Raw genomic sequence first — 15,135 nt, forward strand, 5'->3', positions numbered from 1 at the left:
TTGAAGTAGTGTAAGCTTTTCTTCCCCAAGACGGATTTCAGATTTTCTGCAAAGCTTTTAGGCACTGATGTGGACCTTCTGTGCTCATCATTAAAATGTGGCTAAAGTCACGGTGCAGTAAAGCTTCATTCTTTGTGACGCTAATTGCATGGCCTGGCTTGGTCACAGATTTTCAGATATGTCTTGAAAGTTACAGACTGCACAATGAGGGGCCTGAGCACACCACTGGGCCTTAATTGCCCTGATCATTGGACCCCCCACCCATGCACTCTCTGCTTCTTGCTTCAGGCACTCCATTTAAGCTCAGGCCTGGACATTTAGTCCTTGCCTGAACTATGTTATTGATGTACCTGTCTCAAGTCTTGCCTCCGGCCTTGTTTCCTGCATGGACCTTGACCTACATTGTAGGTAGTTTGCCTTGAGTTCTGTCTCCAGCTGATCCATGTTGCAGTCCTGCCTCCAGCCCTGTATCTGGCTCCATCTCCTGCTGCTCCTGACTGGACTCCCAGGATGGACCTTGGACCTGGTTCATCACCTCACTTTTTCTGAGACGGTCAATAGACCTTGTTATCAGCACACAACTCTTGTCCACCCTATTCAGATACAGTGGGACAGTGCCCTGGTCAGTGACAACACTGTGCCATGACCACCACTGGCTTCTCACTCATTTTCCCTTTTGTAGCAGCCCTGCTCTTGCTGCACTCTGACATGCATATTCACCATTATATTTATTTCTCACATAAGGTGCACAGGTCTGCAAAATGCACTAAGGAATGCCTTGTGATGTTTTATTTCTGTTTCTGCTCCAAAAAAAAAGTGCTGATAAGTTGGTCCTGGTAATTACCAAGCTTGAGATCCATGTAGCTAGTTGGATCCCAAAAGCTGCTTAATGTTCTAAGCAATACTCCTAACTTGAAAGTAACTCCTTCCACTTCTGAAAGGTATAGTAACATAGGTAGTATATACACAGATCTGTAATGTATTATATAAACAGATTAAGATAATGCAAGGTCAATACCTCTGTACAGGGAAGCCATGCACTGATGAATTTGCTAGATTGTGAGCATGATCAGCATATGAATATGCTGATCATTCAGCCTAGGTGAATAACTGAAGAAAGATTTACTGATTTTGCAGAGGTTGTCCCATAGAAACATTTTTGGGTGAGTGAAGAGTTGCTCAGGTCTTTTCATGTGCTGACATGAAAAAATACTCTTGTCTCTGCTCTTATCAGCCATTGCCTTCCCTTTGAAGGAAGAACACCTGCATCAACAGCAGACTTCTTAATCTAAGACACTTAGTGTTTGGCAGAATATGAAATGAAGTGAGGCACAAGTTGTCTTTGTAGCTGCAGCTTGGGTGGTTTTTATATGTTGCCTTACAATATCTGTTCAGTAATTGTTCCTATCTCTAGCTGGGCAAGAAGACATAGTTTCTATAAATTTCTGAGGAAAAGGCCCTTCAGAAAGGGCAAGAAGGAGGACCCAGGGAACTACAGGCTGGTCAGCCTCACCTCAATCCCTGGGAAGGTGATGGAGCAGTTAATCCTGGAAACTAGTTCCAGACACATAAATGACAAGGAATTAGTCCGGAGTAGTCAGTATGGATTCACTAAGGGGAAGTCATGCTTGACCAATTCGATAAACATCTGTGATAAAATTACTGGTTTGTAAGGTGAGGGGGGAGCAGTGGATATTGTCTACTGTGACTTCAGTAAGGCTTTCAAAGCTGTCTTCCATAACATCTTCATAGAGAAGCTGATGAAGTATGGGCTGGATGAGCAGACAGTGAGGAGGCTTGAAAACTGCCTGAATGGGAACCTCAGAGGGTGGTGATCAGTGGCATGAAGTCTAGTTGGAGGCCAGTAACTAGCAGTGTACCCCAGGGATCAGTACTGGTTCAAATCCTGTTCAACATCTTCATTGACAATTGGATGATGGGGCAGAGTGTAGCAAGTTTGCTGATGACACAAAACTGAGAGGAGTGTCTGATACACCAGAAGGTTGTGCTGCCATCCAGAAGGACTTGAACAGTCTGGAGAAATGGGCTGACAGGAGCCTCATGAAGTTCAACAAGGGGAAGTGCAAAGTCCCCTTGGCACCAAGCACAACCCCCAGGCACCAGTATATACTGGGGGTGTGACTAGCTGGAAAGCAGATTTGCAGAAAAGGACCTGGGGGTCCTGGTGGACACCAAGATGAACATGAGCCAGAAATATGCCCTTGTGGCAAAGAAGGCTAATGATGTCCTGGGCTGCATTAGGACAAGTGTTGCCAGCAGGTTGAGGGAGGTGGTGCTTCCCCTCTCTGTAGCACTGGTGAAGCCACACTGGCTCTGTGTGAGCAGGGCGGTTGGATAAGGCAACCTCCAGAGCTGCCTACCAACCTCAACCATGACGTGACTCTGTGTTTCTATGAAATTATCATTTGCTTTTCTCTATTTGCTACAGAAATATAGAGATAGGAAACTTGCTGGGGGAATGGATGTAATGTTGCATAAGAGAGCAGGATGGACAATAACAACTGAAATGGGGAATTAATTTAGAAGGAAGGAATGGGACAGTTATGCTATGCTGTCAGATGTGCTCATTATATACCCAGAGGTGAGGAGAGCAGGGAAAAGTTATTACTGCCAAATTTAGAGGTCTGAGCTGCTACTATGGTATGTGTGGGGAGGTAGATGTGACAGCTGCTAGATTACTGTTGCAGGTAATGAGATTGGCAGGGGCAAGGTGTTGGGAGGAGGTCCCAACCACCACCACAGTAACACCTTTGGTGGCAGGAGCAGCCTGCCTCTGACTTGCACTCCGAACAGTTGAGGAATAGAAGTCCAGCTGCTCTAATGCTGTTTGCGGCCGAAATAGCCATTCCTCATCTCTTTCTGGAAAAAAGGCAGTGGGTGCTTATTGGAGCACAGTGAAGATATTTGAAGAATATTGGACTACTTGGACATACTGAATTTCTTCTGCAGAATACTCAGATGCATGATAATGCTTTGATGCACGATCCCAGGGAAAATCAGTTTCACCCTCTTTCAGCCTCTGAAAAGATTTGCCAATTGTATAAAGATAGTTTTAGACATTAAGGTAAAATCTCCAACTAGTATTATGATCCTGTGCAACTAGATCATAAGCTCTCCTGGCAACATATTTTAGTAGAATTCCTGTAGCCACATGGAACTCATCTTATACATTTTCTAACAATTACACTTTGAGACCCTTAGGGTCAGACATACAGTTTGAATGAATGGCCCTTCAATTTTCAGATACTTTTCAGTTTGCTTCTCCACTGTGAACTAACTGCTTGACATCATCCTGAGCAAGATACACATATACACATACTCAGAATTTGATTACTTTTTGGTCTCTTCTGAACATGAGGACCCCATGATTTGCCATCTTTTCTTTCCCTGGAGCTTTGAGTCTTGTTATCTGGATTCTGAGGGAAAAAGGGATAAAGCAGTGGCTGGAGTTCCTCCAAGTTTGGGACTAGGAATGCATGAAAGTATACAGGATGGGGAACATGTGGTCCCTGCTGGATGCTGCTGGTGAAAACATGCTGAGCTCCTATGTGAAGGGTTTTGGTGTGTGTTGAAAATGAAACCCATGTGTACAGAACATCTAAGGTAGCTACTACTACTGTCAAGTTATACTCGGATTTTGTAGAGCCTCAATGGATCTGCTGGTACTGAAGGGTCTCTGAACAAATACCAGAGCGCTGGGACAAAGTAACAGAATACAAGGAAAAGTGGTTAAAAAAAAGAAAACTTTGGTTTGCAGTCAAGATTTTTTTTAATGCAGCAAGTAGAATGAAATAATAGACTAATTTGTGAGAGTATTTCCTAATTTATAAAGACATGTACCATTCTGGTATCTTTCTCTTACAAAGACAGAAAACGTTACTTTTTTTTCTAATATTCTGCAAGTTGTTTGCAACATAAAAAGATACATACTTTGGAATGTAGACTAAAAGCTGTACAATGGAGAACATAGGGAAAACTTGGCTGTTTGCTGTCCCATGCAATTACCAGATGTTTGTCATGGTAACCCCTGAAAAGCTCTGACCAGAAAAGCATTCTTAGGAGGCTGGACAGCATGCCAGCTGGCCACATAAAGCTTGCAATATCCAAAATACGTTTGATCACCACCTGTTGCTACTTAAAAAAAACCAGGAGGGAAAAAAAAAAAGCCTGAAATAAGAGAACTCCTAGAATAAGCTAAAATTATACACATAATATCTATCTGTTTATTCTAGGATTTTTTACCCACTTTTTTCCATTGCCGTGATACCTGGAGATCTCTGGAGTTAATAGATTGCATAACAAAGTTTCTGCTGGATTCTGTGGAAAGTTTAATTGGAATCAATTTTTTTAAATGTCTTTTTAGAGCAGGATTTTGAGGGGGTGGGGAAGTAGCTATACTTGTAATAGAACATACGTCCTGATTATAATGGAAAAGTTGAACAGGAAAACAATTAAGAAAATAGAATCCAGGGTGTTAGTTTTTACTGTGGCCGTACTAGCACAAGGAGAAGTGGCACTGTCCTATGAGTCAGACATTGCTTTCTATTGCTGTGGTGTAGCAGAGAAGAGATGAGTGAAAGCCTTGGAATCCTGTTAGTTCTTATGCATCCATTTAGAGGTGGAGTAATTGAGTTATTGGTCACAGATGCAGAGGAGTCAAATTCTTTTGAAAGGAAGTTGTTTGCAGTGATTTATTAGGAGACTCTTCTGTGAAGAAGAAACACCTCATAGAGGAAGTTAGCTTTTACAGGCCCCAAGAATGAGGTCTTAAACACTGAGAACTAGTCCTGATGGCCAGTGCTCTCCTTAAGGAAGAATGGTGATCCTGAAGGCATACTCAGGAGCGACAGAGGATATATGAATTTTGTTTATTTTTCTCATGAGGAAATTTCTTTCACGGCATGTTGTATCTTACAAATATAAGATTAAAAAGAAACCTTTTCTTCAAACATTTCTATGAACATTGTCCATATGTGACAATGAGAAAAGGCACTGAGAAGGACTGTATTTTGGGGGGGACTCTGAAATTCACAAACAGTGCAACTGGGACTCTGGCAGAGACAAGAAAAAACATCATTGAGGCTCAGTTGTGGGAGAGATCTACTTTACACAATGAATAATGTTTGGTAGGAGTCTAACTGAGGGCAAAATCTTGCAATGCCATATCTGACCGTGAAGGAGAACAGCAGACAGATGGAACACATCATACTTCATTTTTATTTCTGTCTGTCCGGGGTAGGTTGACCCTGGCCAGATGCCAGGTGCCCACCAAAGCTGTTCTGTGACTCCCCCTGCCCTCAGCTGGACAGGGGAGAGAAAATATAACAAAGGGCTTGTGGGTCGAGATAAGGACAGGGAGAGGTCACTCAACCAATTACCGTCACAGGCAAAACAGACTCAACTTGGGGAAAATAAACTTAATTTATTGCCAATCAACCAGAGTAGGGTAATGAGAAATAAAACCAAATCTCAAAACACCTTCCCTCCACCCTTTTCTTCTTCCCGGGCACAACTTCACTCCCAGATTCTCTACCTAATCCCCTCAGCGGTGCAGGGGGATGGGGAATGGGGGTTACAGTCAGTTCATCGCACGTTATCTCTACCGCTTCATCCTCTTCAGGGGCAGGACTCCTCACACTCTTCACCTTCTCCAGTGTGGGGTCCCTCCCATGGGAGACAGTTCTTCACAAACTGCTCCAGCATGGGTCCTTTCCATGGCATGCAGTCCTTCAGGAGCACACTGCTCCAGCGTGGGTCCCCCCCAGGGTCACAACTCCTGCCAGAAAACCTGCTCCGTGGGCTCCTCTCTCCACAGATCCACAGGTCCTGCCAGGAGCCTGCTCCAGCGCGGGGTTCCCACGGGGTCACAGCCTCCTTCGGGAACCCACCTGCTCTGGCGTGGGGTCCTCCCCGGTCTGCAGGTGGAGATCTGCTCCACCGTGGACCTCCCTGGGCTGCAGGGGGAGAGCCTGCCTCATCATGGTCTTTCTCACGGGCTGCAGGGGAATCTCTGCTCTGGCACCTGAAGCACCTCCTCCCCTCCTTCTTCACTGACCTTGGTGTCTGCAGGGTTGTTTCTCTTACATGTTCTCACTCCTCTCTCTGGCTGCCATTTCTGTGCCTGCTGCAACTTTCTTCCCTTCTTAAAAATGTTATCACAGAGGTGCTACCACTATTGCTGATGGGCTTGGCCTTGGCCAGTGGTGGGTCCATCTTAGAGCTGGCTGGTATTGGCTCTGTTGGACATGGGGGAAGCTTCCAGCAGCTTCTCACAGAAGCCATCCCTGTAACCCCCACCCCCGCTACCAAAACCTCACCACACAAACCCAGTACACTGTCTAAGATATTTGAAAGACTTGCCCAAAGTAACAATAATGCCTTTGCTGCTTAATCACAGAATCACATAATGATTGCAGTTGTAAGGCACCTTTGGAGGTCATCTTGTCTAACTCCCCTGCTTAAGCAGGGTCACCTACAGCTGGTTGTCCATGACCATGTCCAGATGACTTTTGAATATCTCCAAGGAGGGACACTCCACAACGTGTCTGGACAACCTGTGCCAGTGCTCAGTCACCCTCACAGTAAAAAATTGTTTCCTGATGTTCAGACAGAGCCTCCTGTATTTCAATTTTGCCTATTGCCTCTTGTCCTGTCACTGGGCACCACTGAAAAGAGCCCAATTCTGTTGTCTTTAAAGCCTGCCTTCAGCTCATTGATGGCTGATGTCATTGCGAGGCTACTCTCAATTATCTTCCAAAGGTCATGGTGATCAGGAGAGGTGTCTGAGGACTCAAGGAAAGTAAATGTCACTCCTATCTTCAAAAAGGGCAAGAAGGAGATCCCAGGGAACTATGGACTGGTCAGCCTCACCTTGATCCCTGGGAAGGTGATGGAACAACTAATTCTGGAAACCATTTCCAGTGACTGAGCACTGGCATGGGTTGCCCAGTGAGGTTGTGGAATTTCACACCTTGGAGATACTCAAAACCTGTCTGGACACGGTCAACCGACAATAGGTGAGCAGGGAAGTTGGACAAGATGACCTCCAGAGGTGCCTTCTAACCTCAATCATTACATGATTCTGTGAAAGCTGTGGTATGGAAAGCATGTGCTACCCTTTATGTTTTCTTTTAAGTTACCTTACAAAAAGTAAAGTTCTTTGAAAGTATAAATCAAATATGTATTCTGTGACTTTTCCTGCATTGCCTAACCTTTGGAACCATATGTGTTAGAATGCTGCATTTGAGAGGAGACTGAGGTAGCTAACATTCTCCTTTACTGTCAATAGGAAGCTTGAATAGAGGCAGGTTATTCAATGGCCCAAATGCGGCCATTGGTTATTGAAAGTCTCCGAATATTCATGCAAGAGCTATGCGCAAACTGAAGTTGAAGAATGTTTCTACATCTTAGTCACAGTAATTGGCTGTCTATAAGTTACTTCTCTTTGAACTGTAGTGTTCACTTAAATTGAGTTATTTATGACAGTTTTAGGGTAGAACTAGCCTGAGGTGAAAGGTCTGGTTACTGTATACTCAAAATGTCCATTGATATCAATAGTTTTGTTGTACAGGAATTCAACCAAATATATACAATCTGTGAAAGTTCAGAGTTAGGCTCTGTAAAATGATCTGTTTTCATGCATTCAAAAGTGTCTTTTTTTTTACGCTTTACTAAGTGATAGCCATTGGATCAATCGCAAAGTAATGTTTTTGTTTAAGTATGCTTGTTTTACCTGGGTGAACGAAATCAGCTTGGCATTCAGTGGATTCCTACACATACATGTGTGTCTAAAACAGAACAATGTGGTATACAAATTTAGAGGTTTCTGCACATGGGTTCAGTCAATTGAATTAACATAGCGTCTGTGATTTCACTGGCCAGGAAAAAGTGTATATCACAGGTGTTGGCAGGAGATGTTACTCTTTCAGATTTGTTCCTGGACCTAGCATACATAAAAATAAGAATGTGTGACAGCTGTTTTATGGTGAAGTATATTAATTTGTTTTGTAAGGAGAAGGGCAGGTTTATAGCATTCATAATAAAGGCAAAAGAAGAATACAGGTTATTATAAGTCTGTTTTGAAATGATACCTTGTGGGTATAAAAATAAAGCTCTGAAATGGTGTATACATATGTAAATGATACTTCTTGTATTAAAATATCTTTTAACATTGAAGCAACTCAATACTACTTTTTTTCCTTAGTTTGTAGTGACTACAAAGCTATCACAGTTCTTTACAACCACAGATTTTTTTTAGGTGGATATTATCTTCATCTCATTAAAAACATTATTATTTTTAAAAGGTTCAAGTGTGCTCAGCTATCAAAAACTTACTCCACAATGCTACTTGCAATATTAACATGAAAAATAGGAAATAATTAATTCCTTGTGTTAAATTTAAATGCATTCCTTCCTTTAGACTGTATTAACATGGACAGGTAAGAAGTTATCTAGAGTTGTAGGGTAGATAGCTAGATTTATCAGTTTGGGATGTCGTTTGGATATTGCCTTTCTTGAATTTACAAGATAGAATAATTTATTGCATGGAGTAGGAACGTAAATAGAGCAACACAGATTAAATATCCAGATTTGGGTATAAGAAAAGCAAGCAATAATTATTCATGTTATGATTCCACATACTGGATCTTCATTTGATATAAATGAGGGAGGTTTCTAAAGTTTCACAGAGCAGACTGGCTTTCACAACACCCCTCCCTTAATGCAGGGGAGTTTGACTTTCCCTGCTGAGATGGCTAACTAGGGGTAGTCTAATGGTAGGCATCACAGCTCCTCATTTCTAAATACTAATGATGTTTCTCTCTATCTTTGTAAACTAAGCAAGGCAAAAGCATGGTTTTGAGCATTGTCCTGGGGTAGTTTTGTGTGTTCATTTTATTTTTATTTGCTAATATTCTTTAATGTCTTCCAATTTTGTCAAAATCCTACTGTGGAGATATTTAAAACTTAATTTGTGGATTTGCCTTAGTAAATTTATAGACTAAGAAAAATGGATGAGACTTCAGCAGGATTTCATGAAAATGGCGGTAGAAGAGCTAGTTTTTAGCTGTTATTAATAAGACTGAAATTTCTCTGAAGGTGTGAACGTCGTTTTGAAGGGCACAGTAGCCGCTCCTATCCATGTGGAATTTCAGTATCTCCTTGTGGACGGTTTATAGCCACTGGATCAGATGACAAATGTGTAAGTAATGTTTTTGCTTATTTTCCTTCTAAACTATAGGAACTACTTGTGTTGTACACAAAGTAGTCTTTTTATGCATGTTTCTAGGATTCAGCTTAATGTGCAAAACTGAGGTCTATTATACTTTCATATACGTCATTTATATGTAGCAGTTACATATGATTCCTGATCTCTATGTTCTTGATTTTGCCTGAAAAATCCCTGAACATCCAAATCTTAACGCTCAAAGTAATTGTTAAAAGCTTGTTTCTAGAAGTTTTCGTAGTGCTTGACTCTGAATTGTCAAGTGCCATCAAAGATGAGAAGAATGGTATCCCCTGTAGCACAGCATCATGTAGTGTGTACATATCCGACAACTGGGAACTATGTAGCAACAACATATTAATTTACTTAAGCTCCCAAATACAGGGTGATGAATCTTTCATTAAGCTCCCAAATACAGGGTGGTGAATCTTTCATTACTGGTTTCTTATGAACCAGTCAGCTGAATACAGAATGAAAAGTCATTCAACTGTAATTAGAAGTTATCATAATTCATGGTGTAACTTTGATTATGTGTGTTTCCTCCCCAGACAGGTTCTCTTCTCATTCAATATCAACTATATTTAAATTATTACGCTTAGCAGAGTCCTGAATAAAAATGTATTACTACCTTTTTGAGTATGCACCTAATTTTAATTCACTAAGTCCTGCATTGTTGGCACAATGTTTCTCTTGGTGTTTGCTAAGAGGTAGATGATTGCTAGCTTGTAGTATAGGCCTTTGAAACGCGGCTGGGGTTGGGTTCATTGTAAACACATCCTTTCAAAACAGCTGGGTAGGAAGGCTGTTTAACTTTCTTCTAGGTCTTTCTAGGTGACTCATCAGGACTATGACACAGGGTTTCTGGTCAACTTCAAATTCAGAACAAGAGGAATTTACTGTTGTGGCTAGTTTTGAAATACTGGCTCCGATCATGTGTGAAGGTTAGAGATTTTATTGGCAGATTACTGGCGGTTTGGCAATAGCTAATGTGTTCTTGACATTTCCATGATAAAATATATTTTTCAAGTTTCTGGTAAATTGCATTTAAAAATGTAGTTTGCAATACAAAAGAAAGGCTTTTTACTTTGTGAAACAAAATGCATCTAATATTGATCTCAGCTTGTGACGTATATGATATAAATATGTTTAGTTGAGATTACTAACTAAGGTTGATTTTGAATAGTATAAAAAGAGGTGCAGTCACAAGCCCTTCTGTATTCTCTTTTGCATTAAGGCTATTGTTTGGAATTACTGCTGATACAAGAAAAGAAAGGCATAGAGCATGATTTTGCCCTTACTCCAAATTCTTGGCACATGGTTGCTCATCATAGGAAGCTGAATAGCTGGACTGCATCCTGCTCCAGTTGGCATGTGGTCCCTGGTGGACACAGTGCCAGCCAATACTTAGTGTGGCTCCTGGGTTGGAATTTTGCATAATTTGCACCGTATGTCTGTAGAGAACTGTAATTGTTCTTCTTCTTGTCCCCTCAGGAAAACTGAGTCAAGTTTCGGACTCTTGCTACAACTGTGCTGTTAGGACAAAATACAGTTTTGGGGCATTTTTAGGAGGCTTTTCTTTGAAATGTTGAGACTGGATATACTTTTGTGTTTCCTTTTGAAAAAGAAAATTGAACATGGCACTGAGTAGTTCATTCATGTTGTTCAACTAGTAACATCCTGACAGATAGACTGTTGTGCAACTGGAACAGTTTCAAGAGTATCAAGAAGCCACATATTTTTGCAGATTGTATTCTATAAGTGAATGTCCATTGGAATTCAAAAAGCTGCATAAAATTCAACAGCGTGGATGCAAAGTATTATCTTGAAATAATGCGTTCTGGAAATAAATTATGTAACTTTCCACTGACCACAACTGCATCTTCAGTCATCTCAGAGTTTAATTTATCAAGTGCAATGCTTGCACCCTGTGGTTAACAAATATGATTGATTTTAAAGCCAAAAGAGGCAGAATTGGAATATAATTGAGAGACATTAATCTTAAACTGCCCTTTATATTTCACAATATCTGAAGTGTTTGACAGAGAGGAATATGTTGGCTGCATTGATTAATAGCAAAATTAAAACCATATTCCTACAGGGCATAGAATCAGAAAACCAAAATATGTTATTGTAAACAAAGAGATGCAAATTCTGTCTACCTTTTTCTCTACTTACAAAGTATATGACCTATTTTATATGAGAAAAGCTTGGTATGGCTTCTGTGTGGCTGAAGTAGCCACTTGTTTTTATTTGAACTGCTTTTGTGTGTGTTAGTATGAGATTTGTCCATACTGTAAATCATGGGTTGAAAGTGTTCCCCTAACTGATTACTCCAAATTCTTTACTAGAACCTTTGCCAAGACCTGTGTAGAACCTGACAGTCTGATCAAAGCAGGTACCCACAGTATCCTGGTTTTGAACTGTGATTATCCTTTCTATAATTCATTGTAATTAGAAAACATAGAAAGTTAACATTTCTAATATCAGATCTTCTCTTCATCTTAAATAGCCTAAGGTTACAAGTGACATGGATTGACTTTTTCTTAACTGAATACACATAATATTTTCATTTCTAAACATTTTACAGGTGGATAGTTTGAGGTTTCTGACTATCAGACAATAGTATTAAGGATGTTGGTGAAATACTCTAATTGGATTTAGATTTCCATTTTTCTGGGCTCTGTACAAAAATGTTTACCTAGACATTTGTTGACCAAAGAAATCTTAGTCTAAAAGGACAAAAATATCTGGAGAGTGTGAAATGCTACTTTTTAAAATAGAAATAGCTAATCTTCTCCTGTGCTTCATGTAGTTCTAGTTAGCTGTTTTACTTCATGTCTAATTAGGTTCTTCATTTTTATCTTTGAAGACCTTGTGGCTCTCTGAATAAATTCCAAGTTTCCAGAAATGAAGTAGGGAATGCAGAAATAAAGATTTGGCTCTTTAATTGTTTTCATGTCCATTCTTGCTAGTTCTCTCTGAACTGTAGACTTTAAGTGGCACATTTTGATGCTAATGCTGAAATGGAATTTGCTAACATAAAACTCTGTGTCCATGTCAAATCTCAAAGCCTGGGCTCACAGTTCACACTGACTGACCCATACTGAAAACCCAGAAGTTTTTCAGCATAACAGGTTGCTAAATCAATAACAAAAATACACAGGTAATGTGTGAAGTTGTCTTCCATTTTATTTATGCTTTTCACCAAAGTATAGGATTTTGCCTACCACATTGTCTTTGAAACACATTCTAAACCCAGGATTAAATTTATGCCTTCCAACTGTGAAGGCACCAAAGCTAGAGAGAGCAGGAAGATTATTTCTTCTTCTCCAGAGGGCATCAACACTGAAAGGAGTAACAGGAGACAAGATAAGGCAATTTGATGCTTATACATAACACCAGCGTACTAACGACTTGTCAATCCCTGAATTGTACATTTGTGCAAAATTGGTTTTAGAGTAAATTCCCATTATGCAAGTGATGCTGGAAACATACTGCTCAGGGGGCATATCCAAAGAATTCTGCAAACCTGTGAGCTGTGGCTGGATGCAAACCTGGACCTGATAGTGCTTGCAGACTCAGTTGTTTTCAGATACAAGATTCTGCACCTGGCACAACACAAACTGTAGAACTTGTTTATAACCAACATCTTGCTTTCAAATAGTTACAGAGGTTGATATTCCAAATTAAATGTCAGTCCTACTGAGCAATATACTTTAATTGTTTGCTACCAGATATTTATTTAGTTGTAAAATTCACTGTCTCAAATCACGTAATATCTTTATGACTTTCCCTATTGGATTAGACTAATAACTTCTTTGATAAGGACAAGGAAAATGCATATGATATAACAGAACTCTTAGTTTTATTTTTATCTGTTCTTACATCAAGATCAGTAGCTTTAAAAATTTTATTTCTTATTTTGTCACTCATAAATGCATTCAAAATGCAATGCTGCTGTTAAACTTGTCATCTACTTTACTTGGCTACATATATTTTGGCATTGAGAAGCCATAGTGAAAGGATCTCTGTAATTTGAAGAAGTTTAAATTTTTAAAATTTTTCCCCTTGTTTTCCTTGGTGTATGAATTGCAGTACACTGGTGCACAGTGACCATCTGCTTTTTAGTTTGGATAAGGAGCGTGCACGCCCCTGCTTAAAGAACATCTCCCAATCCTCCCTATTTACTGTCCTTTGGTTTGTATCACAGAGTTGTCTTGGATCATGCAGATGAATTCCTTTCAGGTGAGGCTGAAGTGGAAGAGCAAATTGTTGAGCAAACTGAATGCTGTCTATATGCTTGCAGCGTTCAGTCCACAGAATCACAGATAAGATAGCCCAAAGTAAAGCACCAAAATACATTTGGAGGTTGGGTTGCCAGCAATGTTTTGTTCTGTACATCTGCTTCTCTTGTGCTGCACTACTTTCTAATGTAATCATTGCCATAGGAGTTTATGATCTATTTCTTGACTCCCATAAATATATTATTAGTCATATTAGTCTTTCTGTGGCTCAGTTCTGATTTATAAAATGGAGATTAGCAATAATACCTTTCTTCTGTCCTTTTCTCTTTAAAAGAAGAATTTAGATGAGGCCTCTCTCAATCTTTTACTGCTGCGGTCAGTTACTCTGATCTTATTTACATGAAATAATTCCACCCTTGTGTGTCTGTGGTGTGATAAGCTTAAAAACTGGATCTGATTAGGTCCAAAATTGCATAAAATGGTCTAGATAGCAAAGAGAAAAACACCCCAAGAACCCCAAAATGTGAATGATAAAATTATGTGGTTGGTTATTCTCACTTGGAGACCACGATTTCAGTAGAACTTCTTAGGTACTAATGAATGGAAGATAAAAGACTACAGATGAGGCAAAAGGCAGGGCTTTGAGAATGATATTCTGGTATGGCTGTATGTAAATGGAGGATTACTTTAGTACTGGGTTTGGAAAAATAGGAGGATATTTTCTTTACTGGAAAATTACTTTTAGAAATGTCTGATAGTGGTGTTGGCTAGTATTTATTGTCTTGGTGTACACTTCATACCAGAGGGCTTGCAGAACAGAATGTATTGTATGAAGCAGTGGTAGGGACTATCTGGGGTATTTTGGTTTTCACTGTCATTGGTATCCCAATTATCTATTGCTCAAGTTTTATTTTATATGTCTATATTGTTTTACTAAGATGGGCTTTAAGAGAAAACATCTGGAGAAAGTAGCATTAGTAATGTTTACTGTGGAAAAACCAGGACTGACATTGCTTGGCAGAAGGAAATCCGTGGCAGAGAATGAATGACAGAGACTGTGACTACCTCTCTGCCAGCTATTGCTGGAGAAAATCTATCCCTTTCCAAAGAAGAACACAACTTTGTGTTACTCTTGAATCTCAGTTTCTTGGATTCTTTGGTAGTGTGGTTGGCTTTTAGGCCTATTATCCTAGGAGGGAAGAGATAAATATTGCTTTCTTATTAATACAGTCATGATTTTACAGTGTGCTGTTACTTTGCTGTCTCTTTGGGTGTATGTTTGAAGATGATAGAAAATCTTAGCCTTGGTAGAGTATTTTATGAACCATGGAATTATGTGAGCATGAGCACATTAGCTGCTCTTGTTTGCTTCTTGGTCAGTTCAGACTAGTGCTTTATCTATGCCTCTACACCTCAGACATGACCACCATAAAACCAGACTGGCAGTTGAGAGTAGTGGAGGATTTTCTGCTCTCTATAGACATGTGCTTGTTTAAATACTACAGAACACCTTTTTTCCAGCAGCCTCTCAAACTGAACTTTATGAGGCTGCAGCATGTTACTGTGTTAACCTTTAAGTTTGGTAATACTTTTGAGAGTTGAGTGGAAGGATGAGAAATTAACCTTTATGCTAAAGAAAAATAATTT

General features: G+C 40.0%; 1 protein-coding gene across 1 annotated transcript in view; it reads left to right on the top strand.

Annotated features, from left to right (window-relative positions):
- The window catches only part of WDR27 (WD repeat domain 27), a 131,257-nt gene that overhangs the window by 46,908 nt on the left and 69,214 nt on the right, over nucleotides 1–15,135 (top strand). Inside the window, exon 22 of the mRNA XM_075042083.1 lies at nucleotides 9,118–9,220. Within this exon, the coding sequence (XP_074898184.1) occupies nucleotides 9,118–9,220 (103 nt within the window). The remainder of the gene's footprint in view (nucleotides 1–9,117; nucleotides 9,221–15,135) is intronic.

Source organism: Buteo buteo, chromosome 12 (assembly GCF_964188355.1).
Source record: "Buteo buteo chromosome 12, bButBut1.hap1.1, whole genome shotgun sequence".
Lineage (NCBI taxonomy): Eukaryota > Metazoa > Chordata > Aves > Accipitriformes > Accipitridae > Buteo > Buteo buteo.